Below are 26,861 nucleotides of genomic sequence, written 5' to 3' on the forward strand. Positions count from 1 at the left end.
ATGGCTGGAAACACTGGTCTGGGTTGGAATTAGGGTTGTGGTTAGGGTTGTGATTAGGGTTATGGCTACAGTTGGGATTAGGGTTAGGGGTGTGTTGCGGTTAGTGTTGGAGGTAGAATTGAGGGGTTTCCACTGTTTAGGCACATCAGGGGTCTCCAAACGCAACATGGCGCCACCATTGATTCCAGCCAATCTTGTATTCAAAAAGTCAAATGGTGCTCCCTCACTTCCGAGCCCCGACGTGTGCCCAAACAGTGGTTTACTCCCACATATGGGGTACCAGCATACTCAGGAGAAATTGGACCCCAGTAATTGTTGCGCAGTTTGTCCTGTTACCCGTGTGAAAATAAAAAATTGCTTGCTAAAACATCATTTTTGAGGAAAGAAAAATGATTTTTTATTTTCACGGCTCTGCGTTGTAAACGTGTGTGAAGCACTTGGGGGTTCAAAGTGGTCACCACATATCTAGATAAGTTCCTTGGGGGGTCTAGTTTCTAAAATGGGGTCACTTGTGGGGGGTTTCTACTGTTTAGGCACACCAGGGGCTCTGCAAACGCAACGTGACGCCCGCAGACCATTCCATCAAAGTCTGCATTTCAAAAGTCACTACTTCCCTTCTGAGCCCTGACGTGTGCCCAAACAGTGGTTTACCCCCACACATGGGGTATCACAGTACTCAGGAGAAACTGGACAACAAATATTGGGGTCAAATTTCTCCTGTTACCCTTGGGAAAATTAAAAAATTCTGGGCTAAAAAATTATTTTTGAGGAAAGAAAACATATTTATTACTTTCATGGCTCTGCGTTATAAACTTCTGTGAAGCACTTGGGGGTTAAAAGTGCTCACCACACATCTAGATAAGTTCCTTTTGGGGTCTAGTTTCCAAAAAGGGGTCACTTGTGGGGGGTTTCTACTGTTTAGCCACATCAGGGGCTCTGCAAACGCAACGTGACGCCCGCAGAGCATTCCATCAAAATCTGCATTTCAAAACGTCACTACTTCACTTCCGAGCCCCGGCATGTGCCCAAACAGTGGTTTACCCCCACATATGGGGTATCAGCGTACTCAGGACAAACTGGACAACAACATTTGGGGTCCAATTTCTCCTATTACCCTTGGCAAAATAGGAAATTCCAGGCTAAAAAATCATTTTTGAGGAAAGAAAAAACAGGATTTTTGGTTGCTTACCGTAAAATCTGTTTCTCGGAGCCTTCATTGGGGGACACAGGAACCATGGGGGTGTATGCTGCTGCCACTAGGAGGCTGACACTATGCAAATAAAAAGTTAGCTCCTCCTCTGCAGTGTACACCCCACCGACAGGAAGAAAGATATTCAGTTAGTGAGAAAGTAGTAGGAGAAGCAACGTGTAAAAGAGAAATAATAATATAATAATAATAAACTTTATATAGCGCCAACAAAATCCATGGCGCTTCACAGATTAACAGCTTCAAACACTCAGAGTGTTCAAAGAACTCAAACGTAGACAGTAAACAGAGCTGTTCAACTTGGGAGGGTGCTGTGTCCCCCAATGAAGGCTCCGAGAAACAGATTTTACGGTAAGCAACCAAAAATCCTGTTTTCTCTATCGCCTTTCATTGGGGGACACAGGAACCATGGGACGTCCCAAAGCAGTCCCTGGGGTGGGAAAAACAGACTTCCATCAGGTCAGAGGACTCACCATTGCCGCCTGCAGGATCCTTCTGCCCAGGCTGGAGTCCGCCGTAGTTCGGCGAAACGTGTGGATGGAAGACCAGGTTGCCGCTTTGCAAAGCTGTCTGCGAAAGCCCTGTGACGTACCGCACTGGAAGCGCCGACTGCCCGGGTAGAGTGAGCCTTCATCTCAGGAGGGGGCCCTCTGTGCTTGACCCGGTAAGCTTCCAAAATTGCCATTCTGATCGAGCGAGCAATCGTCGCCTTGGAAGCCGGCAGGCCTCTACGCACGCCATCAGGGATGGCGAAAAGAGAATCCATCTTTCGGAAAGCGGCCGTGCTAGCCAGGGAGATCCTTACTGCCCTGACAAGGTCCAGCCTGTTCAACGATCGCTCCAGAGGATGAGTCGGAGCTGGACAAAAGGAAGGTAGAACGAAGTCCTCGTTGAGGTGGAAAGATGAAAACCACCTCGAGAAAGGAAGGAAGGCGGAGGCCTGGGACCACCTTATCCTGGTGGAAAAATCAAGAAAGGAGGTCGGCAGGAAATGGCCGTCAACTCAAAAACGCGGCGGATCGAAGAGATGGACCTGAGAAAAGCCACCTTCCGAGATAGAACTGACAGGGAAAACTGCCTGAGAGGCTCAAAGGGGGGGAACCCCTAAGAACAACCAACACAACCTTTTAATCCCATGAATCCACAGAGGCCCTGAGCGGAGGGACAGCGTGGACTACTCCTTGAAGGAAGGTCTTAACCTGTGGCTGAGAAGATAAAGTCTTCTTAAAGGGAAGAAGAGCGAAGGAAACTGGCCCTTTAGGGAAGAGAGCGAAGCCCGAATCCAGTCCTGCCTGAAGGAAAACCAAATGGAAGGCAGCGAAAAGGGACATAGGTGAAAAGCGGTTGGACTCGCATCAACGAAAGTAAGCCTTCCAGGTACGATAGTAGATCCTGGAAGAAGACGAAGGCTTCCTAGCCTGGATTATAGTGTGACTCATCCGGGCCGAAAGGCCGGACGCTCTTAAAACTGTGGAGTCCACAGCCACGCCGTTAAACTGAGCGACCGATAATGCGGGTGGCAGATCGGACCCTGAGACAGCAGATTGGGTCTGTTTGGAAGGCACCAGGGGTGTCCGCGAGAAGATTGACGATGTCTGCAAACCAAGACCTCCTGGGCCAATCCGGGACGATCAGAATGACCGACACCCATCCTGCCTTGATCTTTCTCGACAGCTTGGAAAGCAAGGGGAGGGGTGGGAACCGATAGGGGAGCAGGAACTGCGACCAAGGAATGGCCAAAATGTCAACACCACTGCGAGAGAATCGCAGGACCTTGGGACGACCCGAGGGACCTTCCTGCTCAATCGGGACGCCGTGAGGACCACCTCTGGAGTCCCCCAACGAAGAGCAATCCGATAAGAGACCACCTGAAGGAACATTCTCCTGCCGCGAGGCCCTCGCGGCCGAGGAAGACGGCGGCCAAAATGTCCACGCCGGGGACCTGCCCTGAGGATCTCACCAGGACCGTTGCCTCTGTCTAGAAGAGGATCCTGGAATCTCGGCCGGAGCCAGAGAACTCCGCGTCGACCCCTGGTGGTTGACATATGCGACTGCTGTGTCATTGTCTGTCTGGATTCGAATTGGCAGGCTGCTGAGAATCCTTACCCAGTGAAGGAAAGACAGAAGGAAGATCCGGAACTCGAGGACATTGATCGGCAGAGAGGACTCCTGTGCCGACCAACAAGCATGAAAAGAACAGGTGACAAAGCCCCACACCTCCGCCGAGAAGGCTGGCGACCGTCGTCACCACCTGCCAGGAAACTGGAAGGAAGGGTATGCTGTGAAGGATCTGCTTTGGGATAAGAGCAGAGACCTCGGCCACCAGTGGAGGAACCGTTTGATCCCGGTAGAAAGACGGATTGGACGATGCAGGGAGAAGACGGACCTGTCCTCCTGTGATAGAATAGCCTGCTGAAGAAGTCTTGAATGAAACGGGCAAAGGGGAAAAAAGCTTCCGATGTTGCAACCAACCTCCTTAGGACCTTTATGGTCCATCAGAAAGGAGGGGAGCCGAGAACCCTGGAGCAACAAGACGGAACTTCTTCCTGTTGACGAGCCACCGCAACGGCTAGAGTGTCGGGAGACTTTCGGGGGCCTGAAACCGAAATTCCTGAGCCTCCATGGAAGTGATTACTGAACGAGGGAATATCCTCCTGAAGAGTCTCAGACGAAACTTCCTGTTCAGCAATTTGAGATCCGGACTGGGACGAACCTTGTCGTCCTCTTTCAGTACAAATAGGTTCGAAGAGAAGCCTGTGAACCGTTCCTGTTCAGGGACGGGAATGTTACCCCGGATTTAAGGAGGGAAACAATGGCTGTAAAGAAACCCAGGACTAGAACGGGGTCTCTTGGAGGTTGGGATTAGAGAAAACGATCCCAGGACCGTGAAATTAATCTATTTTGTCTCCAGAGGATACAAGTTCCCTGGCCCATGCGTTCTCTGTTGAGGAGACAAAGACATCCCTGGGGAACAGGAGAACGGCTGCCCAGCCTAGGAAACTGGCTGGGGCCTAGTCGTGGGTCCTGCCTAGGTGGAATCTCCAGTCCTGGACCTGGAGAATCCACCTTAGGAGTAGCGGGAACACCAGGAAGGAGTGAGTCGAAGAATACCTTCTTCTCTTAATGCGCCTGTGGCCTCTGCTGTTGCGAAACAGGAGTCAGATGCCGCGAAAACGACAAAAAAGAGGGCCGAAAGGACCGAAGTTGCCGCCTAAGAAGAGAACTGGTGCCACCAGTGGCGTCCTTGATAATTTAAGTCCAGCTTGGAACCGAAAAGACGTGGTCCTTGAAAAAGGCAGGCTCATAAGGGACTTCTTGATGACCCTTGAGCCAAACAGAGCGAGTAATCTGTGTGGTAACTTTCGCCAGCCAGTCTGGTGGAGCTCCGGCTTGAATGCCCCAACGGAGTTGTTTAGCCCCTTCGCATAGACTTCGAAACCCAAATGGAAGCGAAAGCCGGGCATAGAGATGATGCGGCAGCTTCGAAAACCGAATTCGCGAAGGATTCCATGATCTTATCGATGGAATCTGTCAGATTCGCCCCACCGGACAGCGTGAGGACTGTGTTGGTGGCAAGTCTAGCAGTCGGCGGATCCACAGAGGGAGAGGTCGTTCTCTATCGCCTCTCGTTCCGGTTGGCGATGAGATCCGGAGGAAGGAAATAGGAGACTCCAAGACGCTTGCCTCTTTGAGAACGTCTGGTCGAATTCTCTCTTTCTCTGGCCAGAAGCTCCTCGAGTCAGGATGAGGAGCGAATCCCTTGGGAGGTAGTTTAGACCGTCTAAACGAAACCGCCTGATCTGCAGGTTCCGTAGAGGGATCTTTGATGCCATAGGTCAGACTGGACGCTCCAATGAAGCTTTGAACCATATCCCTCATGCTATGGTTTGGTTCAACTTCGGCCCCAAATTATCCTCCGAGGCCTCACCTGACTCCGGGGAGGAGATCAGGGGGAAGTCGACCACAGAGAAGGACCGTGGGGTGAGATGGACCGAGAAGAGAACTCAGACCGGCGTTCCCGTCTGGATCTTTCGCGGCCTGCATGGAATACCCGGACTGAGCTACTAGCGACCCGCTGGCTACTACGGAAGGCTGCAGGGGCAACTGATCGAGCACGGACACAAGGGTCTGGGACACCCGTGCGAGATCCGCTACTGATAGAGATAGAGGGAAGGCCCAGCCTGGGGAGGAGACTTCGCTCTGAGGCGGAGCAGCAGGGGAGTCTTAGGCGGTGAACATAATGTGGGTTGCTGCGGGCCTGCCTGAGGGAAGCTTGGGGTCACAAGACGAACCCTGAAAGTGTTTCAGTAAGGCACAGGAAAAAGTAGGAGGCCGGGAGAGACCACCTTTAAAATTAACCCGAAGGGGCCCCTGAGGGAAATGTCTGGAGAGTAGGGGACGGGGGGGGGGCCTGGCAGGGGATTGAGTCAAACTGCGGTGCAGAGGTACTCACGGCAGACGCTGCGGTTTCCGGATGGAAGGCTGCTCGACTTGGAAGGTGCTCCTCAGGAACGATAGCCCCTAGGAGAACAGGCAGACACATCTGATGCACTCTCTTGTCCGATGTAGCTTGCCTGCAGGCCAGTGGGGAGATGTGAAAACGCCAGAAATTTGCGCTCTTAAGATGGGCGAAGAAAAACATTTCTGGCGCAGAAATAAGTATCTGTGGCTGCCTGGGAGTGGTGGGCGGGATTAACCGCCAGGCCAGGAGCACCAAGATGGCGACGGTGGGCGGAGCTTGCCGTGATAATCGGGCGGGAGAAAAGCCCGCCCGAGAGAGAGGAAGTGGGAGGGGACGCGGCGCCGGAAGTAGGCCCCGGAAGAAGCCGGGGCCTAAATTAGAGGCCGGTGGCCGCCAGGAAGGGCCGCGGCGGCGGGAACAGTGCGGACGCCGGGAAAAGCGGCGCGGTTGCCTGCAAGGCTGCCGTGCCGCGGCAAAAAGGGCACGGTGTGGCCAGAGGAGGAAGCCGGAAGTAGGCCCCGGTAGAAGCCGGGGCCTAAATTTGAGGCCGGTGGCCGCCGGGAAGGGCCGCGCAGCGTGTAAAGTGCCGATGCCGGGAAAAGCGGTGCGGTTGCCTGCAAGGTCGCCGCGCCGAGGCAAAAGGGCACAGTGTGGCCGGATAGGAAGCGGCGCGGTGCCAGCAAAGCCGCCGCACCAGAAGAAACGGTGCCACCGTATGCCAGCGCGCAGAATAGTGCGGCCGTAAGAGGGAATCGGTGCGGCTACCTAAGGCCGCCGCGCCGGGGCAGAAACAGTGCGACCGCAGGGGAAAAGAGGCAGCGGCTGCCACACGGCCGCCGCACCAGGCCAGAGCACAATGCGGCTGGGGGAAAAAAGGGCAGCGCGGCCGCCATAGCGCGGCTGCCACGCGAATGGGGCGAAGACCCCCGCCCCATGTGAAAGTGAAAAACCAAGTCAAGGCAGCCTGGAAAAACATCCCAAGGGACCCCCAAATGATTGCCCTGGAACTGAGGAAGGACTCAGAGGTACTTTGGATACTTACCTAAAACATCCCACGCCGTCCTTACTAACCTCATTCTGGGGAAAATATCAAGACGTCCAGGGAGCTGATGGACGTCCTCGTCTCCTCCAACCGACAGGCTCTGGTGGGCGAGTGGGTGAGGGACGGAGCCAGGACCGGACTTCTAAGCACGCTTGTGTGCTAGGATCTTGGTCCTGGTGAGGGATCTATGAGGATACGGGGTAGCAGTACACGCCGTACTCATAGTCCGCATAGTGGGACTACAGGTGTGACTGTTCACCCTGTATCCCTCCGGAAAAAACCTGAAAGGAAACGACGCACATTGAGGTAGATAAGGGTCTAATGAAAGACCCGTGTCCACCTCCTACTGACACTAAGCTAAACTGAATATCTTTCTTCCTGTCGGTGGGGTGTACACTGCAGAGGAGGAGCTAACTTTTTATTTGCATAGTGTCAGCCTCCTAGTGGCAGCAGCATACACCCCCATGGTTCCTGTGTCCCCCAATGAAAGGCGATAGAGAAATTATTTTTTATTTTCATGGCTCTGCGTTATAAACTTCTGTGATGCACCTGGGGGTTTAAAGTGCTCAATATGCATCTAGATAAGTTCTTTGGGGGGTCTAGTTTCCAAAATGGGGTGAATTGTGGGGGAGCTCCAATGTTTAGGCACACGGGCTCTCCAAACGCGACATCGTGTCCGCTAACAATTGGAGCTAATTTTCCATTCAAAAAGTCAAATGGCGCGCCTTCCCTTCCGAGCCCTGCTGTGTGCCCAAACAGTGGTTTACCCCCACATATGAGGTATCGGCGTACTCGGGAGAAATTGCCCAACAAATTTTAGGATCCATTTTATCCTATTGCCCATGTGAAAATGAAAAAATTCAGGCGAAAAGAAATTTTTTGTGAAAAAAAGGACTTTTTCATTTTTACGGATCAATTTGTGAAGCACCTGAGGGTTTAAAGTGCTCACTAGGCATCTAGATACCGTATTTTCTGGCGTATAAGACAACTGGGCGTATAAGACGACCCCCAACTTTTCCATATAAAATATGGAATTTGGGATATGCCCGCCGTATAAGATGGGGGTCATCTTATACGCCCAGTCATCTTATACGGTGTGTGGATCCCAGGGCCTGAAGGAGAGTCTCCTCTCCTCCAGACCCTGGGAACCACACGCCGAAATGCAGGATCGCTCCCTGCACACGCCGTACCCGGCGTATAAGACGACCCCCGACTTTTGGGACAATTTTTAGGGGTCAAAAAGTCATCTTATACGCCGGGAAATACGGTAAGTTCCTTGGGGGGTCCAGTTTCCAAAATGGGGTCACTTGTGGGGGAGCTCCAATGTTTAGGCACACAGGGGCTCTCCAAACGCGACATGGTGTCCGCTAACGATGGAGATAATTTTTCATTCAAAAAGTCAAATGGCGCTCCTTCCCTTCCGAGCCTTACCATGTGCCCAAACAGTGGTTTACCCCCACATGTGAGGTATCGGTGTACTCAGGAGAAATTGCCCAACAAATTTTAGGATCCATTTTATCTTGTTGCCCATGTGAAAATGAAAAAATTGAGGCTAAAAGAATTTTTTTGTGAAAAAAAGTACTTTTTCATTTTTACGGATCAATTTGTGAAGCACCTGGGGGTTTAAAGTGCTCACTATGCATCTAGATAAGTTTCTTGGGGCGTCTACTTTCCAAAATGGGGTCACTTGTGGGGGAGCTCCAATTTTTAGGCACACGGGGGCTCTCCAAACGTGACATGGTGTCCGCTAAAGAGTGGAGCCAATTTTTCATTCAAAAAGTCAAATGGCGCTCCTTCCCTTCAAAGCCCTGCCGTGCGCCCAAACAGTGATTTACCCCCACATATGAGATATCGGCGTACTCAGGACAAATTGGACAACAACTTTCGTGGTTCAGTTTCTCCTTTTACCATTGGGAAAATAAAAAAATTGTTGCTAAAATATCATTTTTGTGACTAAAAAGTTAAATGTTCATTTTTTCCTTCCATGTTGCTTCTGCTGCTGTGAAGCACCTGAAGGGTTAATAAACTTCTTGAATGTGGTTTTGTGCACCTTGAGGGGTGCAGTTTTTAGAATGGTGTCACTTTTGGGTATTTTCAGCCATATAGACCCCTCAAACTGACTTCAAATGTGAGGTGGTCCCTAAAAAAAATGGTTTTGTAAATTTCGTTGTAAAAATGAGAAATCGCTGGTCAAATTTTAACCCTTATCACTTCCTAGCAAAAAAAAATTTTGTTTCCAAAATTGTGCTGATGTAAAGTAGACATGTGGGAAATGTTATTTATTAACTATTTTGTGTCACATAACTCTCTGGTTTAACAGAATAAAAATTCAAAATGTGAAAATTGCGAAATTTTCAAACTTTTCGCCAAATTTACGTTTTTATCACAAATAAATGCAGAATTTATTTACCTAAATTTACCACTAACATGAAGCCCAATATGTCACGAAAAAACAATGTCAGAACTGCTAGGATCCGTTGAAGCGTTCCTGAGTTATTACCTCATAAAGGGACACTGGTCAGAATTGCAAAAAACGGCCAGGTCATTAAGGTCAAAATAGGCTGGGTTATGAAGGGGTTAAAGTTGACTCAACCTCTGTCCTGTGTCCTTGTGTGTACCACATTGAGCATCGAGAAAAGAAAGAAGACCAAAGAACTGTCTGAGGACTTGAGAAACCAAATTGTGAGGAAGCATGAGCAATCTCAAGGCTACAAGTCCTTCTCCAAAGACCTGAATGTTCCTGTGTCTACCGTGCGCAGTGTCATCAAGAAGTTTAAAGCCCATGGCACTGTGGCTAACCTCCCTTGATGTGGATGGAAAAGAAAAATTGACAAGAGATTTCAGCGCAAGATTGTGTGGATGCTGGATAAAGAACCTCGACTAACATCCAAACAAGTTCAAGCTGCCCTGCAGTCCGAGGGTACAAGAGTGTCAACCCGTACTATCCGTCGGCGTCTAAATGAAAAGGGACTGTATGATAGGAGACCCAGGAAGACCCCACTTCTTACCCCGAGACATATAAAAACCAGGCTGGAGTTTGCCAAACCTTACCTGAGAAAGCCTAAAACGTTTTGGAAGAATGTTCTCTGGTCAGATGAGACAAAAGTAGAGCTTTTTGGGCAAAGGCATCAACATAGAGTTTACAGGAGGAAAAAAGAGGCATTCAAAGAAAAGAACACGGTCCCTACAGTCAAACATGGCGGAGGTTCCCTGATGTTTTGGGGTTGCTTTGCTGCCTCTGGCACTGGACTGCTTGACCGTGTGCATGGCATTATGAAGTCTGAAGACTACCAACAAATTTTGCAGCATAATGTAGGGCCCAGTGTGAGAAAGCTGGGTCTCCCTCAGAGGTCATGGGTCTTCCAGCAGGACAATGACCCAAAACACACTTCAAAAAGCACTAGAAAATGGTTTGAGAGAAAGCACTGGAGACTTGGCCAGCAATGAGTCCAGACCTGAATCCCATAGAACACCTGTGGAGAGATCTAAAAATGGCAGTTTGGAGAAGACACCCTTCAAATATCAGGGACCTGGAGCAGTTTGCCAAAGAAGAATGGTCTAAAATTCCAGCAGAGCATTGTCAGAATCTCATTGATGGTTACCGGAAGCGGTTGATCGCAGTTATTTTGGCTAAAGGTTGTGCAACCAAGTATTAGGCTGAGGGTGCCAATACTTTTGTGTGGCCCATTTTTGGAGTTTTGTGTGAAATGATCAATGTTTTGCTTTTTGCTTCATTCTCTTTTATGTTTTTTTTTTCATTTAAGACAAATTAAATGAAGATAATGAATCCAAAGAATTTGTGTTTGCAATCATTTTCAGAAAGAAACTGAGTATTATCTGACAGAATTGCAGGTGTGTCAATACTTTTGCCCACAACTGTATGTACAGTCATGGCCAAAATTTTTGAGAATGACACCAAAATTATATTTTCACATGATCTGCTGCCCTCTGGTTTTTATTAGTGTTTGTCTGATGTTTATATCACATACAGAAATATAATTGCAATCATATTATGAGTACCAATAGGTTATATTGACAGTTAGAATGAGTTAATGCAGCAAGTCAATATTTGCAGTGTTGACCCTTCTTCTTCAAGACCTCTGCAATTCTCCCTGGCATGCTCTCAATCAACTTCTGGACCAAATCCTGAATGATAGCAGTCCATTCTTGCATAATCATTGCTTGCATTTTGCCAGAATTTGTTGGTTTTTGTTTGTCCACCCGTCTCTTGATGATTGACCACAAGTTCTCAATGGGATTAAGATCTGTGGAGTTTCCAGGCCATAGACCCAAAATCTCTATGTTTTGTTCCATGATCCATTTAGTTATCACCTTTGCTTTATGGCAAGGTGCTCCATCATGCTGGAAAAGGCATTGTTGGGCGCCAAACTGCTCTTGGACGGTTGGGAGAAGTTGCTCTTGGAGGACATTCTGGTACCATTCTTTATTCATCGCTGTGTTTTTAGGCAAGACTGTGAGTGAGCCGATTGCCTTGGCTGAGAAGCAACCCCACACATGAATGGTTTCAGGATGCTTTACAGTTGGCATGAGACAAGACTGGTGGTAGTGCTCACCTCTTCTTCTCCGAATAAGCTGTTTTCCAGATGTCCCAAACAATCGAAAAGGGGATTCATCAGTCCTCAGCAGTCCACTCCCTGTACCTTTTGCAGAATATCAGTCGGTCCCTGATGGTTTTTTCTGGAGAGAAGGGGCTTCTTTGCTGCCCTCCTTGAAACCAGGCCTTGCTCAGAGTCTCCGCCTCACCGTGCGTGCAGAAGCACTCACACCAGCCTGCTGCCATTCCTGAGCAAGCTCGGCACTGCTGGTAGTCCGATCCCGCAGCTGAAACAGTTTTAAGATACGGTCCTGGCGCTTGCTGGTCTTTCTTGGGCGCCCTGGAGCCTTTTTGACAACAATGGAAGCTCTTTTCTTGAAGTTCTTGATGATGCGATAGATTGTTGACTGAGGTGCAATCTTTGTAGCTGCGATACTCTTCCCTGTTAGGCCATTTTTGTGCAGTGCAATGATGGCTGCACGTGTTTCTTTAGAGATAACCATGGTTAACTGAAGAGAAACAATGATACCAAGCACCAGCCTCCTTTTAAAGTGTCCAGTGATGTCATTCTTACTTTATCATGACTGATTGATCGCCAGCCCTGTCCTCATCAACACCCACACCTGTGTTAATGGATCAAATCACTAAAACGATGTTAGCTGCTCCTTTTAAGGCAGGACTGCAATGATGTTGAAATGTGTTTTGGGGGTTAAAGTTCATTTTCTGGGCAAATATTGACTTTGCAAGTACAGTAATTGCTGTTAAGCTGATCACTCTGACATTCAGGAGTATATGCAAATTGCCATTAGTAAAAATGAAGCAGTAGACTGTGGAAAAATTATTATTTGTCTCATTCTCAAAATTTTTGTCCATGACTGTACACACACACACACACACACACACACACACACACACACACACACACACACACACACACACACACACACGTATAAACATTAGACACATGACCTGCACATACTCGCTCACTTCTTCATTAGTATTTATCCAGTGTCATCAGTGGGAGAGTTCTGACGTTGAAAATCAACAACAAGAGGGAGGGTTGTACACAGGAGACCCCCTTTCAGCCCTACACACCCTCCCTTGTGACTGCTGAGCTGCCTGTACATTACAGGAGGGAGAGGAGGTGCTGTGCAGCCACAGAGGAGAAAGATAAGTTATCTCTCTCACCTCTCCCCAGGATTCTATATATGATACTATTGCATAATCTAAGGGGGTATTCCCCACATTACCTTTATTGTTTCACCTTTCCACCTTTGCTAATCCAACTGCTTCTGCCTATTACAGCACATGAGGTTTTAGTCATTGGACGTGATTTTCAATATCATTGATTTTCTTTAGCTCAGAGACATGGGCAACAATGGAAAACTTTCTATAACCGTTCAAAATATGCTGGAAATATGACGAGCAGAAAATATTTAATTTTTTTCTTTCCCATGTAAAAAAAAAAAAATAAAAAAAAACTTAAGGCTAAGAATCGTTTTTACCCCCTTCTAGAATAAATCACTCCAATAATGCAATTGTTAAGCCTCCCGAGCTGACGCCACAAGCTGCTGCAAAGGAGCTGGAAGAAGTGATGAAGCGTGTACGAGAAGCCCAGTCCCTGATCTCAGAGGCCATCGAACCAGGTACGTCACCTGCTGCTGACTCCGGTCTCTGATATCGCTGGGTAGGCGTCCGCTATTTTCTCTTCTAAATAATGTCCGCTGTCATCGTCTGTATTGTACTTTGTTAACATTCATGGACAGGTCAACCTGACACGTTCAGATTTGTCATCTTTTAAGATGGGATGGTTTATTCCGAAAACACACTTTCAAATTCCCCAAGAGAATTTTGAATTAATGTCTTGTCAATTATTTAACACCCCCATCTGTAAGCTGCAGAGAGAATCACAGTTTTCTCTGCTAGAGATTTTGCAGAGCTCGGAATACTGAGCCTTGAACAAACCCGTCCACACTGTGGATTGGCAGCTTACTCTGTACATTGTATATTGACAGGAAGCTGCTGATCAGTGTAGGGTTCAACCAGGAGAAGGCAGCTTGTCCTCTACTGATAATCTCCTGCTGATTAAACATTGAATTTATTGAAATAGAAAGACAGCCCAGTAAGTGACATCGCTGGAATCAGGGTCTCAGCTCCTACATCATACAACAAAATACGGTATATACGCACATATACATATACAGCTTTGGCAACAAATTAAGCGACCACTGCAAAGTTTTATAAAAATCAGCTTCTCTACATGTCTGACAGCCATTCCATTCCAGTGTCAGTTGAATTCCAACCAGAGTACACCTCATTCTACTTAATGTGCTTCTGATTAGGTGATCACCTGAACCAAATCTTATTTAGCAAAGGAAAGTATAAAAAACCCTGCTGTGGTGTTCACAATCCTCTTGCAATAGGACAAGCTGGATGGCAAAACAAGTGCTAGTAATATCCCAAAAGTAATAGGAATGAAAAAAATAACTTTTAGCCATGCCGAAGGAGTTGAAAAGTCTTGAGTGAGGAAAAGAAAAAGCTCAATTCTGGCTGTACTAGCAGAGGGACACAGTGAGCATCATGTTGCCTCCATCCTTCAAATTTCTAAGATGGCAGTCAATTACAACGAGGTCAAGCAGCAGACATTTGGGACAACAAAGCTACAAACCGGCAGACTGTCTACTGACAGGGATGACCGTCATCTTATTCGAATCGCACTCATCAAGGGACCTACAAAATAAATGGCAAATGGCATCTAAGAACAGTTCGTAACAGGCTCCTAGAGGCAAGACTCAAGTCATGTAAAGCTAGAAAAAAGCCTTTCTCCTTTGCCTCATTGAGGGACACAGACCATGGGTGTTATGCTGCTGCCACTAGTAGACTGACACTAAGTTGAAACAAAAAGCGTTAGCTCTTCCTCTGCAGTATACACCCTCATGCTGGCTCCCAGACAATCAGTTCTTGCTTAGTTTCCGTAGGAGGCACACGGGCGGGTCTGCTATTCAGACCCAACTACTACAGACGAATGGGGCGACAGAGCCTTTCAAGGTTCCGATCTCCCCGAACCATCAACAGGTGAGCACGGAGAGTGTCGCCTCTCAGTATCCTCTCCTGCGACGTGCCCTTTTTTAGGGGCGACGGGTCACTTAAAGGGCACCGATCTCCCCGCACATTACGGACGAGCACATGGAGTCTCTTCCACAGCCAGGCCTAATGCCGGACTACTAGCCATGTCCACCCGGGGGCTGGAACTCTGTGGATGTACAGAGGCCCCTCTTGTGTCCGAGCAGCCCCCACTGCACCACCACTGTTAAAGCGGATGGCACAAGGAGGCGGACGGTCCCTCTCCACATCCCTGTTAAAGGGAGGGTGGATCGAGGGCTCCTTCTTTATACTTGCACCGTCCAAAACAACAGCAACAGCACTCTGAGGGACCCCTGCTGTGTACCCTGACATCTAGCACCCGCACTAAAGACGATGTCACGCTAAGGCGGCTCCGGCAAGCAGCTGGACTCTGCATCTATGCTGCAAGCAGAGCTGTCGAGCTCTGCATTTTTCCCCAAGGCCAGCAACTCCGGCAACTAACCTCAAGCATTTTGCTCCACGGTCCTTCTGGTTCCCAGCGGTGAGTACCCGGGCCCTCTCCACCTCCCCATTAAGGGATGGTGGATTGAGGATGATCCCCTTAACCCTGCACAAAACCAGCTGCAGCAGCAGGAGCATCGACCCGCCGCATACCGCTGGCTTACCTGTCACCCGGCAGCTTCTCCGGGTAAGTGCTGGGGCTGAAGGGCTCTGGGCAGCTGATCTGGGACGGCGCTGGATAGAGGGGGGTCTTCTCATTGTAGCGGCAGCCCTCCCTGCTCCTTCTGGTACCGGCACCGATAAATTTAGTCCCCGGCTTCTGCTAGGCCGCATTCAGTAGCTCTGCCCCGTCTGACACTCCCCGGCAGCTCCACCCACGTTTCTAGCGCTTCTCGCACAGGACCAGGACGAGAAGCGCCTTTCCAGATCTCGGCGCTACCTTCCCCTCCTCCAACCCTCTCATCTGAAGGGGGCCCTACTCAGCCCAGAACAGCTGCCAATCAGCAGTATCCAGGGCACATGACCTAGGTACGGGAGCTCTGCGCTATACCCCCCTCTCCCCTGCGGTATCCTTTTCACACAGGAATACTTTTTCCCAAAAGGGTCACATACAGGGGTACGATATCTCAGCCCAATGGGTCTTTAAAAAAAAAAAAAAGAAGGGCCACTGGACTATGGCAGTCTTCTTTACTTTATGTACCTCTGGCCAATCCAGTTTCCTAAGGCTCAGGCTTCGTCGCTCCGCAATGCCCGTGACCCCAAATGCGCCCAGGAGCCCTCCGTCGCCACCGAGCCCAGTGTCCTAGCTTCTCTGGCCAAAGAGATTGATTCCCTCCGTGATTCCCCCCGGGGATCGGAGTATGCGCAGGTCTGATATTGACGGATCCTCCCCCATATGAGGGCAGTCGGCTAGCAGGGGCCGATAGCAAGCTAGAAGCCTACAGGCGCCCAGGAAACGGTTCCATAACAGTACAACAATCACCTGCCTCCTTGTCCGCAAACTCTGATTCTCGCTCTCCCTCTCCAGGGTCCAGTAGTGAAAGCGAGTCGGAGCATGAATCGCATGATTACTTGAACCTGGACTGCCCAGACTTCCAAAGGACAGAGGATTTCACTAAATGGAGGAAGCTTCTGACTCCGTTCAGGACCAAGCAGTGCCTTTTAAGAGGACAAAACAACCTCATAAGGCATTTGCCGTGCACCTTGAGTCTACGACCATAATAAATCAGCACAGGGAAAGACCAGATAAACACATCACAGGTCAAAAGCATCTTAAACCAAAACCTTTTTTGACTAAGCTGAAGGAAGACTTGTCCGAATCCCCTGTAGTAGACCCTACAGTGTCTCGCCTGCTATGCAAACCCTTTCTCTCCGTACCGGATGGATCTTCCATTAAAACCCCATAGACCGCTAGATGGAACAGCTGGCTCGCTCTGTCTACGAGGCCTCAGGCTTAGCCCTCTGTCTTTCATTTGTGCGAGCTGGAGATTACGATCAAGAAAACACTATGGCTTAAGGTACCGTCACATTTAGCGACGCTCCAGCGATCCAGACAACGATCCCGATCACTGCAGCGTCGCTGTTTGGTCACTGGAGAGCTGTCACACAGACAGCTCTCCAGCGACCAACGATGCCGGTCCCCTGGTGACCAGGGTAAACATCGGGTTTCTAAGCGCAGGGCCGCGCTTAGTAACCCGATGTTTACCCTGGTTACCAGCGTAAACGTTAAAAAAACAAACACTACATACTTACATTCCGGTGTCTGTCCCCCGGCGCTGTGCTTCTCTGCACTGACTGTCGTCACCGCTGTGCTCTGCTTTCCGGCTGGCCGGCGCTCACAGTGCAGAGAAGCACTGCGCCGGGGGACAGACACCGGAATGTAAGTATGTTTACCCTGGTTACCAGTGAAGACATCGCTGAATCGGCGTCACACGCCGATTCAGCGATGTCTGCAGGAGGTCCAGCGACGAAATAAAGTGCTGGACTTTCTGCTCCTACCAACGATGGCACAGCAGCATCCTGATCGCTGCTGCCTGTCAAACTCCACGATATCGCTAGCCAGGACGCTGCAACGTCACGGATCGCTAGCGATATCGTTGAGTGTGAAGGTACCTTTAGAGAATGGAAAGCGGACTCTGAGTCCAAAAAGTCCTTGACATCTTATCAGTGTGGCCGCTTACTTGGTGAAAAGCTGTATCAGCTTATCTCTGATGCTAGAGGGGGGGGGGAGAGTAAATTTCTTTCCCAACAGAGGCTTAGGCGCCCTCTTCATGGCCAATTCCTGCTCTGCTTCCAATCCTTTCGTTATTCTCTGGGATGGTCCACTTACTCTACCCCTTTCCAGCCAGAACACGCAGGAATGGAGGATTCGAGGCCCCTCACAGATCTAACCGACAGTGGAAAACTCGCCCCAGATAGGGATCTAGGTCTCAGAGACTCTCTGCCCGCTGACTCATTTGTTCGGTCGACTCTGGCGGGGTAGGCAGCCGCCTTCTTCTGGCCCATCAAGCCTGGCTTTTACATCATCCAAGACGAATAGGTCAGAGACTTGGTGTCCTCTGGATTTCTCCTAGCGCCCCCCCTTCGTCTGTGGCAGGGGCAAATTATTTTTCCCTAGCCATAGCGGCATTGCGTCACGACGGTGTCATCTCCCACGTCCTAGAAAACAAAAGATTTCAAGATTTCTACTCAAATCTTTTTGTCGTCCCAAAAGAGGACTGGAAGGGGCGTCCCGTTCTAGACCTCAAACTCCTAAAAAAAAGTTTGTCAAGGTCTGTCATTTCCGCACGTTATCTACACGTTCAGTCCTCACTTCTATGGAAGAAGGAGAGTTCATGGCATCCATCGACATCCGCGATGTTTGCTTGCATATCCCGTTCTTTCCTCCTCACCAAAGATTCCTGCTCTTCGCCATTCTCGACCAGCACTTCCAATTTACGGCCCTGCCTTTTGGTCTCGCCACCGCTCCCACAGTGCTCACAAAAGTCATGGTGGTCATTTGGTCCATCTTACACTTTCGGGGATTGTTCGTTCTGCCCTACCTGGGTGACCTATTGGTGAAAGGGTCATCGTTCCATGATTGTTAGGACTCGGTTCACATTACTTGCGACACCCTTTCTCGCCTGGGCTGGCTCATTAAACTTGACCAGGTCATCGCCTGTCCCAGCACAGCAGATATCTTTCTTATGGATAATCCTGGATTCCCCTCGAGGTCTGTTGCTGCTTCCTCGAGACAAGGTCCTGGCCCTTCAACAAAGGTCCGAGCCCTTCAACAAGGAGCCCGCGCCCTTAACCACTCATCCCGTCATTCTATCCGGATTGCCATGAGGACACTGGCGAAAGATGGTGGCAGCAACAGAAGCGGTCTTTTTTCGTTCAGCTGCATCTCCGCCCACTGCAGCATCAACCCGTTCCCCCTCTATCACCGGGGTCGCTTGCCCCGTTAGTCAGGCAACCTCTCTGGTGGTGGACTTTGAGGTTTTCTCTCTTCCAACGAAAATCCTTTCTCCCGATTTATTGGCTTTAATGGCTAGTAGTGACTACCGTGGCCAGTCTCCTTGGCTGGGGAGTAGTCTTCGTCACCTCAGGGACGCAGGTCAACTCGGGAGTCGAGCCTTCCGGTTAATGTCCGGGAAATCCGAGCAATCAGGATAGCCCTGCAGCAGTCCCATTATCTCCTGGTGGGTCACCCCATCTGAATTCAATTGCACAAAGCCACGGCTGTCGCATGTATGAGTCGTTGAAGGGGATACCCGCAATAGGGTGGCCATGCACGAGGAAGCACATAGTCTTCAATGGGCAGAGAGGGAGCACTCTGTATTTTTAGCGGTCCATATCCCACGCCTTAAAACAAAACCTGAGCAGCAGTTTATCCTAGGTGTCAAGTCTCGCTTTGGGGCAGTGGGAAGTCTTTCGACAGATAGCCTTCGAACCATTGCAGGATCTCTGTCAACGTCGTCTTTTTCTTGTCGCAGTGATGTCTATTAGACAAGTCTCAGAGCTAGCCACTCTGTCCAGTCGAGTTCCTTTCCTGATATTCCTCCAGGACACGGTGGTCATTGAATCGTTCTCTGTTTTCCCAAGGTGGTCTAGTTTTTCCACTTTAACGAGGACTTTGTCCTTCTCTCTTTTTGTCCAGCACTGTTACATCGAGTGGAATGAGCTCTTCACACCCTAGACGTAGTACGGGCTCTCAGAAGGTGCATCTCTAAGACGCCGAACTTCGGTAGGTCAACGCCCTATCCGTGTTTCCTGAGGGTCTCAGGCAGGGTTTAGCCGCTTCAGGGCCACAATACCAAATGGATTAACTTGGCTATTCAGAAGTCCTACCGCATTAGAGATTAGCCTATCCCAGCGGGGATTAAGGCACACTTACTCTGTCGGTGGACGCTTTTTTTGAGCCGTTCAGCATCAGGCGTCGACAGAACAGGTTTGCTAGGCTGCGACTTGGTACAGCCTATGCTCTCAGACTTTTGCACATGCAGCCCTTCGCAGACGTAGTTTGCCAGCGGCGGTAGCGCAACTTTAGTCAGTTGGGACATGGGGGTCTCCAGACCTGAACCCCATTGAAAACCTCTGGAATGTAATCAAGAGGATGATGGATAGTCACAAGCCATCACACAAAGAACAACTGATTACATTTTTGTACCAGGAGTGGCATAAGGTCACCCAAAAGTAGTGTGAAAGACTGGTGGAAAGCATGCCAAGATGCATGAAAGCGGTGATTAAAAATCATGGTTATTCCACAAAATATTGATTTCTGAACTCTTCCTGAGTTAAAACATTAGTATTGTTATTTCTAAATGATTCTGAACTCGTTTTCTCTGCATTATTTGAGGTCTGCAAGCAATGCAATTTTTTCTTACTTTGATCATTTCTCATCTTCTGAAAATAAAAACAAAATTTTATTGCTTGGAAATTCGAAGACATGTTGTCAGTAGTTTATAGAATAAAAGAACAATTTACATTTTATTCCAAAATATACCTATAAAGAGAAAAATCAGACGAACTGAACATTTTGCAATGGTCTAATTTTTTGCTAGAGCTGTACACATACACACACACACACACACACACACACACACACACACACAGACACACCACACATGCTGTACACATGTATATACACACCCCCCGCAAATACATACACATGTATATACGCACCCTGCACGTACAGTTCATACAAGTCTATTTCCTCTAGGCTCCCACAGTTGGAGGGCCTTTAAGGTACTGTTACACTAAACGACTTTCCAACGATCACGAACAGCGATACGACCTGGCCGTGATCGTTGGTAAGTCGTTGTGTGGTCGCTGGGGAGCTGTCACACAGACCGCTCTCTCCAGCGACCAACGATCAGGGGAAAGACTTCGGCATCGTTGAAACTGTCTTAAACGATGCTGAAGTTCCCCTGCAGCACCCGGGTAACCAGGGTAAACATCGGGTTACTAAGTGCAGGGCCGCGCTTAGTAACCCGATATTTACCCTGGTTACCATTGTAAAAGTTAAAAAAAAAAAAAACACACTACATACTCACATTCCAATGTCTGTCACGTCCCCCGCCGTCAGCTTCCCTGCACTGACTGTGTCAGCGGCGCCGGCCATAAAGCAGAGCACAGCGGTGACGTCACCGCTGTGCTCTGCTTTACGGCCGGCACTGACACAGTCAGTGTGGGAAGCTGATGGCGGGGGACGTGACAGACATAAGAATGTGAGTATGTACTGTTTTTTTTTTTTTTAAACTTTTACAATGATAACCAGGGTAAATATCGGGTTACTAAGCGCGGCCCTGCACTTAGTAACCCGATATTTACCCTGGTTACAAGGGAACACATCGCTGGATCGGCGTCACACACGCCAATCCAGCGATGACAGCGGGTGATCAGCGACCAAAAAAAGGTCCTGATCATTCCCCACGACCAACGATCTCCCAGCAGGGGCCTGATCGTTGGTCGCTGTCACACATAACGAGATCGTTAGCAGGATCGTTGCTACGTCACAAAAAGTGTGACATTGCAACGATATCGTTAACAATATCGTTATGTGTGAAGGTACCTTTAGTGTCATCAAGGTCACATGAGTTCAGAAAAAAATCACTGCACACGTACAAGAAAAATAATGCTTCAGGTGAGTATTTATTTGATGCTGGTAGGTGAAGCCACAATGTAAAGACATTTGAGCCAATTAATGGCCTATATCATATAGTCGCCTTTTTAAATAAGCATCATGGGAAAACCAGGTAAGTCGTGTCACCGCAATGAAATATGTTATAGCGCATATTAAGCCCCGGTAGAGTCAATGCCCAGTGTAAGCAATGGGTTCAGGAGGAGCCGGTCTCCAGGGAATACGGGCTTGTCATGTGTGGCGCAGTGGAAGATTCAGACACTCCTGTGTCTTTGCAGTGAATGAATAGTCCATTGCAGATGCTTTGGCATCCATGATTATGCCCACTCCTAAGACTTGTGCCCATCACCGTTAAAAAAAAGAAACGAAAAGTGAGACGAGTGTCATGCGATTTTCCTGGGGCAACAATGCAATTTTTATTACCTAGCATCCAAATGCGATCCGATTGCAATGCGATTTTAACATGAGCTTTTACATAGAGAAATGCTCTTATAAACACACAGTTTTTCCAGGGAAATATTAGGTCTATAATTATTAGACCTACTATATATTGGGATAGGATCTTGAAATGGGAATACCCCCCTTTAACCCCTCTGTGACCTTAGACGTACTATCCCTTCGAGGTGCCCTGGGCTTATCTGACCCTGGACGGGATAGTACGTCATAGCCGATCGGCCGCGCTCACGGGGGGAGCGTGGCCGATCGCGGCCGGGTGTCAGCTGCTCATCGCAGCTGACATCCGGCACTATGTGCCAGGAGCGGTCACGGACCGCCCCCGGTACATTAACCCCTGGCACACCGCGATCAAACATGATCGCGATGTGCCGGCGGTGCAGGGAAGCACCGCGCAGGGAGGGGGCTCCCTGCGGGCTTCCCTGAGACCCCCGGAGCAACGCGATGTGATCGCGTTGCTGCGAGGGTCTTACCTCCCTCCCTGCTTCCTCCAGCCCCGGATCCAAGATGGCCGCGGATCCGGGTCCTGCAGGGAGGGAGGTGGCTTCACAGAGCCTGCTCAGAGCAGGCACTGTGAAGGCTGCAGCGCTGCATGTCAGATCAGCGATCTGACAGAGTGCTGTGCAAACTGTCAGATCACTGATCTGTGATGTCCCACCCTGGGACAAAGTAAAAAAGTAAAAAAAAAATTTTCCAAATGTGTAAAAAAAAAATAAAAAAAAATATTCCAAAATAATGAAAAAAAAAAAAAAATATTATTCCCATAAATACATTTCTTCATCTAAATAAAAAAAAGCCCAATAAAAGTACACATATTTAGTATCGCCGCGTCCGTAACGACCCGACCTATAAAACTGTCCCACTAGTTAACCCCTTCAGTAAACACCGTAAGAAAAAAAAAAAACGAGGCAAAAAACAACGCTTTATTATCATACCGCCGAACAAAAAGTGGAATAACACGCGATCAAAAGGACAGATATAAATAACCATGGTACCGCTGAAAGCGTCATATTGTCCCGCAAAAAACGAGCCGCCATACAGCATCATCAGCAAAAAAATAAAAAAGTTATAGTCCTGAGAATAAAGCGATGCAAAAATAATTATTTTTTCTGTAAAATAGTTTTTATCGTATAAAAGTGCCAAACCATAAAAAAATGATATAAATGAGGTATCGCTGTAATCGTACTGACCCGAAGAATAAAACTGATTTATCAATTTTACCAAACGCGGAACGGTATAAACGCCTCCCCCAATAGAAATTCATCAATAGCTGTTTTTTGGTCATTCTTCCTCACAAAAATCGGAATAAAAAGCGATCAAAAAATGTCACGTGCCCGAAAATGTTTTCAATAAAAACGTCAACTCGTCCCGCAAAAAACAAGACCTCACATGACTCTGTGGACCAAAATATGGAAAAATTATAGCTCTCAAAATGTGGTATTGCAAAAAATATTTTTTGCAATAAAAAGGGTCTTTCAGTGTGTGACGGCTGCCAATCATAAAAATCCGCTAAAAAACTCGCTATAAAAGTAAATCAAACCCCCCTTCATCACCCCCTTAGTTAGGGAAAAATAAAAAAAAATGTATTTATTTCCATTTTCCCATTAGGGCTAGGGTTAGGGCTAGGGTTAGGGCTAGGGTTAGGGTTAGGGCTAGGGTTAGGGCTAGGGTTAGGGTTAGGGTTAGGGTTGGGGCTACAGTTAGGGTTGGGGCTAAAGTTAGGGTTCGGGTTTAGATTACATTTACAGTTGGGAATAGGGTTGGGATTAGGGTTAGGGGTGTGTCAGGGTTAGAGGTGTGGTTAGGGTTACCGTTGGAATTAGGGTTAGGGGTGTGTTTAGATTAGGGTTTCAGTTATAATTGGGGGGTTTCCACTGTTTCGGCACATCAGGGGCTCTCCAAACACGACATGGCGTCCGATCTCAATTCCAGCCAATTCTGCGTTGAAAAAGTAAAACAGTGCTCCTTCCCTTCCGAGCTCTCCTGTGTGCCCAAACAGGGGTTTACCCTCACATATGGGGTATCAGCGTACTCAGGACAAATTGGACAACAACTTTTGTGGACCAATTTCTCCTGTTACCCTTGGGAAAATACAAAACTGGGGGCTAAAAAATAATTTTTGTGGGAAAACAAAAAGATTTTTTATTTTCACGGCTCTGCGTTATAAACTGTAGTGAAACACTTGGGGGTTCAAAGTTCTCACAACACATCTAGATAAGTTCATTGAGGGGTCTAGTTTCCAATATGGGGTCACTTGTGGGGGGTTTCTACTGTTTAGGTACATTAGGGGCTCTGCAAACGCAATGTGACGCCTGCAGACCAATCCATCTAAGTCTGCATTCCAAATGATGCTCCTTCCCTTCCGAGCCCTCCCATGCGCCCAAACGGTGGTTCCCCCCCACATATCGGGTATCAGCGTACTCAGGACAAATTGGACAACAACATTTAGGGTCCAATTTCTCCTGCTAACCTTGGAAAAATACAAAACTGGGGGCTAAAATATAATTTTTGTGGAAAAAAAAAAATTTTTTATTTGCACGGCTCTGCGTTATAAACTGTAGTGAAATACTTGGGGGTTCAAAGCTCTCACAACACATCAAGATGAGTTCCTTAGGGGGTCTACTTTCCAAAATGGTGTCACTTGTGGGGGGTTTCTACTGTTTAGGTACATTAGGGGCTCTGCAAACGCAATGTGACGCCTGCAGACCATTCCATCTAAGTCTGCATTCCAAATGGCGCTCCTTCCCTTCCGAGCCCTCCCATGCGCCCAAACGGTGGTTCCCCCCCCCCACATATGGGGTATCAGCGTACTCAAATTGGACAACAACTTTTGGGGTCCAATTTCTCCTGTTACCCTAGGGAAAATACAAAACTGGGGGCTAAAAAATAATTTTTGTGGGAAAAAAATTTTGTTTTATTTTTATGGCTCTGCATTATAAACTTCTGTGAAGCCCTTGGTGGGTCAAAGTGCTCACCACACATCCAGATAAGTTCCTTAGGGGGTCTACTTTCCAAAATGGTGTCACTTGTGGGGGGTTTCAATGTTTAGGCACATCAGTGGCTCTCCAAGCGCAACATGGCGTCCCATCTCAATTCCTGTCAATTTTGCATTGAAAAGTCAAACGGCACTCCTTCCCTTCCGAGCTCTCCCATGCGCTCAAACAGTGGTTTACTGCCACATATGGGGTATCAGCGTACTCAGGACAAATTGGACAACAACTTTTGAGGTCCAATTTCTTCTCTTACCCTTGGAAAAATAAAAAATTGGGGGCAAAAATATAATTTTTGTGAAAAAATATGATTTTTTATTTTTACGGTTCTGCATTATAAACTTCTGTGAAGCACTTGGTGGGTCAAAGTGCTCACCACACATCCAGATATGTTCCTTAGGGGGTCTACTTTCCAAAATGGTGTCACTTGTGGGGGGTTTCAATGTTTAGGCACATCAGTGGCTCTCCAAACGCAACATGGCGTCCCATCTCAATTCCTGTCAATTTTGCATTGAAAAGTCAAACGGCGCTCCTTCCCTTCCGAGCTCTTCCATGCGCCCAAACAGTGGTTTACTGCCACATATGGGGTATCAGCGTACTCAGGACAAATTGGACAACAACTTTTGGGGTCCATTTTCTCCTGTTACCCTTGGTAAAATAAAACAAATTGGAGCTGAAGTAAATGTTTTGTGTAAAAAAGTTAAATGTTCATTTTTATTTAAACATTCCAAAAATTCCTATTAAACACCTGAAGGGTTAATAAACTTCTTGAATGTGGTTTTGAGCACCTTGAGGGGTGCAGTTTTTAGAATGGTGTCACACTTGGGCATTTTCTATCATATAGACCCCTCAAAATGACTTCAAATGAGACGTGGTCCCTAAAAAAAAATGGTGTTGTAAAAATGAGAAATTGCTGGTCAACTTTTAACCCTTATAACTCCCTAACAAAAAAAAAATTTGGTTCCAAAATTATGCTGATGTAAAGTAGACATGTGGGAAATGTTACTTATTAAGTATTTTGTGTGACATATCTCTGTGATTTAATTGCATAAAAATTCCAAGTTTGAAAATTGCGAAATTTTCAAAATTTTCGCCAAATTTCCGTTTTTTTTCACAAATAAACGCAGGTACTATCAAAGAAATTTTACCACTATCATGAAGTACAATATGTCACGAGAAAACAATGTCAGAATCACTAGGATCTGTTGAAGCGTTTCGGAGTTATAACCTCATAAAGGGACAGTGGTCAGAATTGTAATAATTGGCCTGGTCATTGACGTGCAAACCACCCTTGGGGGTAAAGGGGTTAAGAGCCTAAAAAAGCCCTGGTAGGAGAATCGCAAGATTTTTATTTTTTATTCATATTGTGATATGCAAAAATATATAGGTAATTTTCTCATACTCCCTTCCCTTTATGGTTCTGTCAAAAAGTTCAGGTCTCAGTTTCTTGGGTCACAGGAAGGACATTAATGAAAATGGCAGTCAAATCTGAATTTCCAAGTGCTTTTAAATTGGAAGAGATTGGCTCTTGTGTATGTTAAAAAACAAAAAAAAAAAAACAAAACCTCAGTGTGTGAATAAGGGCAGACAAAAAGACCGGGTCCCAACCAGTGGACACCAGTCTGGGAAAGCCTATAAATGTAATTTCTCTATCGCCTTTCATTGGGGGACACAGGAACCATGGGTGTATGCTGCTGCCACTAGGAGGCTGACACTATGCAAATAAAAAGTTAGCTCCTCCTCTGCAGTGTACACCCTACCGACAGGAAGTAGGATCTTCAGTTTAGCTTAGTGTCAGTAGGAGGTGGACACGGGTCTTTCATTAGACCCTTATCTACCTCAATGTGCGTCGTTCCTTTTCAGGTTTTCCGGAGGGATACAGGGTGAGCAGTCACACCTGTACTCCCACAATGCGGACTATGAGTACGGCGTGTACTGCCACCCCGTATCCTCATAGATCCCTCTCCAGGACCAAGATCCTAGCACACAAGCGTGCTGAGAAGTCCGGTCCTGGCTCCGTCCCCCACCCACTCGCCCACCAGAGTCTGTCGGTTGGAGGAGACGAGGACGTCCATCACAGCTCCGTGGACGTCTCAATCCCCTCAGGTTAGTAACTGCGTGGGATGTCTAAGGTGAGTATTTCCCCTAAATCTCCAGATCTTCCCCCCTTACTCTCTCGCTGTGTGGGGGAGTAGTAGTCCCTAGATGCGCTGCTCTATCCTCTATGGCGGCGCTGATCTCATTTTAAAAGGAATCCCAGGGGCAGCAAGACGTGCAGTAGCTCTGCACTACAGGTTATCCCCTTCTTCGGGGCCGCAGTGTCCTCCCTGCGGTCGCGCTGCGGCTGCAATGTCACTTTTCTGGCGGCGTCGGCACCGCTCCCCCCGGCGGCCGCCCTGCAGGCTTCGGCGCCGCAATCCTCTTTCCGGCGGCGCCGGCCTCTAAT

At 48.0% G+C, this 26,861-nt stretch overlaps 1 protein-coding gene across 3 annotated transcripts in view; it reads left to right on the forward strand.

Annotated features, from left to right (window-relative positions):
• Positions 1–26,861, forward strand: part of SREK1 (splicing regulatory glutamic acid and lysine rich protein 1) — a 117,938-nt gene that overhangs the window by 29,942 nt on the left and 61,135 nt on the right. For all 3 annotated transcript variants that reach the window (XM_069749578.1, XM_069749593.1, XM_069749584.1), the window contains exon 7: positions 12,782–12,912. In XM_069749578.1, the coding sequence (XP_069605679.1) occupies positions 12,782–12,912 (131 nt within the window). The remainder of the gene's footprint in view (positions 1–12,781; positions 12,913–26,861) is intronic.

This window comes from Ranitomeya imitator, chromosome 1 (assembly GCF_032444005.1).
Source record: "Ranitomeya imitator isolate aRanImi1 chromosome 1, aRanImi1.pri, whole genome shotgun sequence".
In the NCBI taxonomy this organism is placed as follows: Eukaryota; Metazoa; Chordata; class Amphibia; order Anura; family Dendrobatidae; genus Ranitomeya; species Ranitomeya imitator.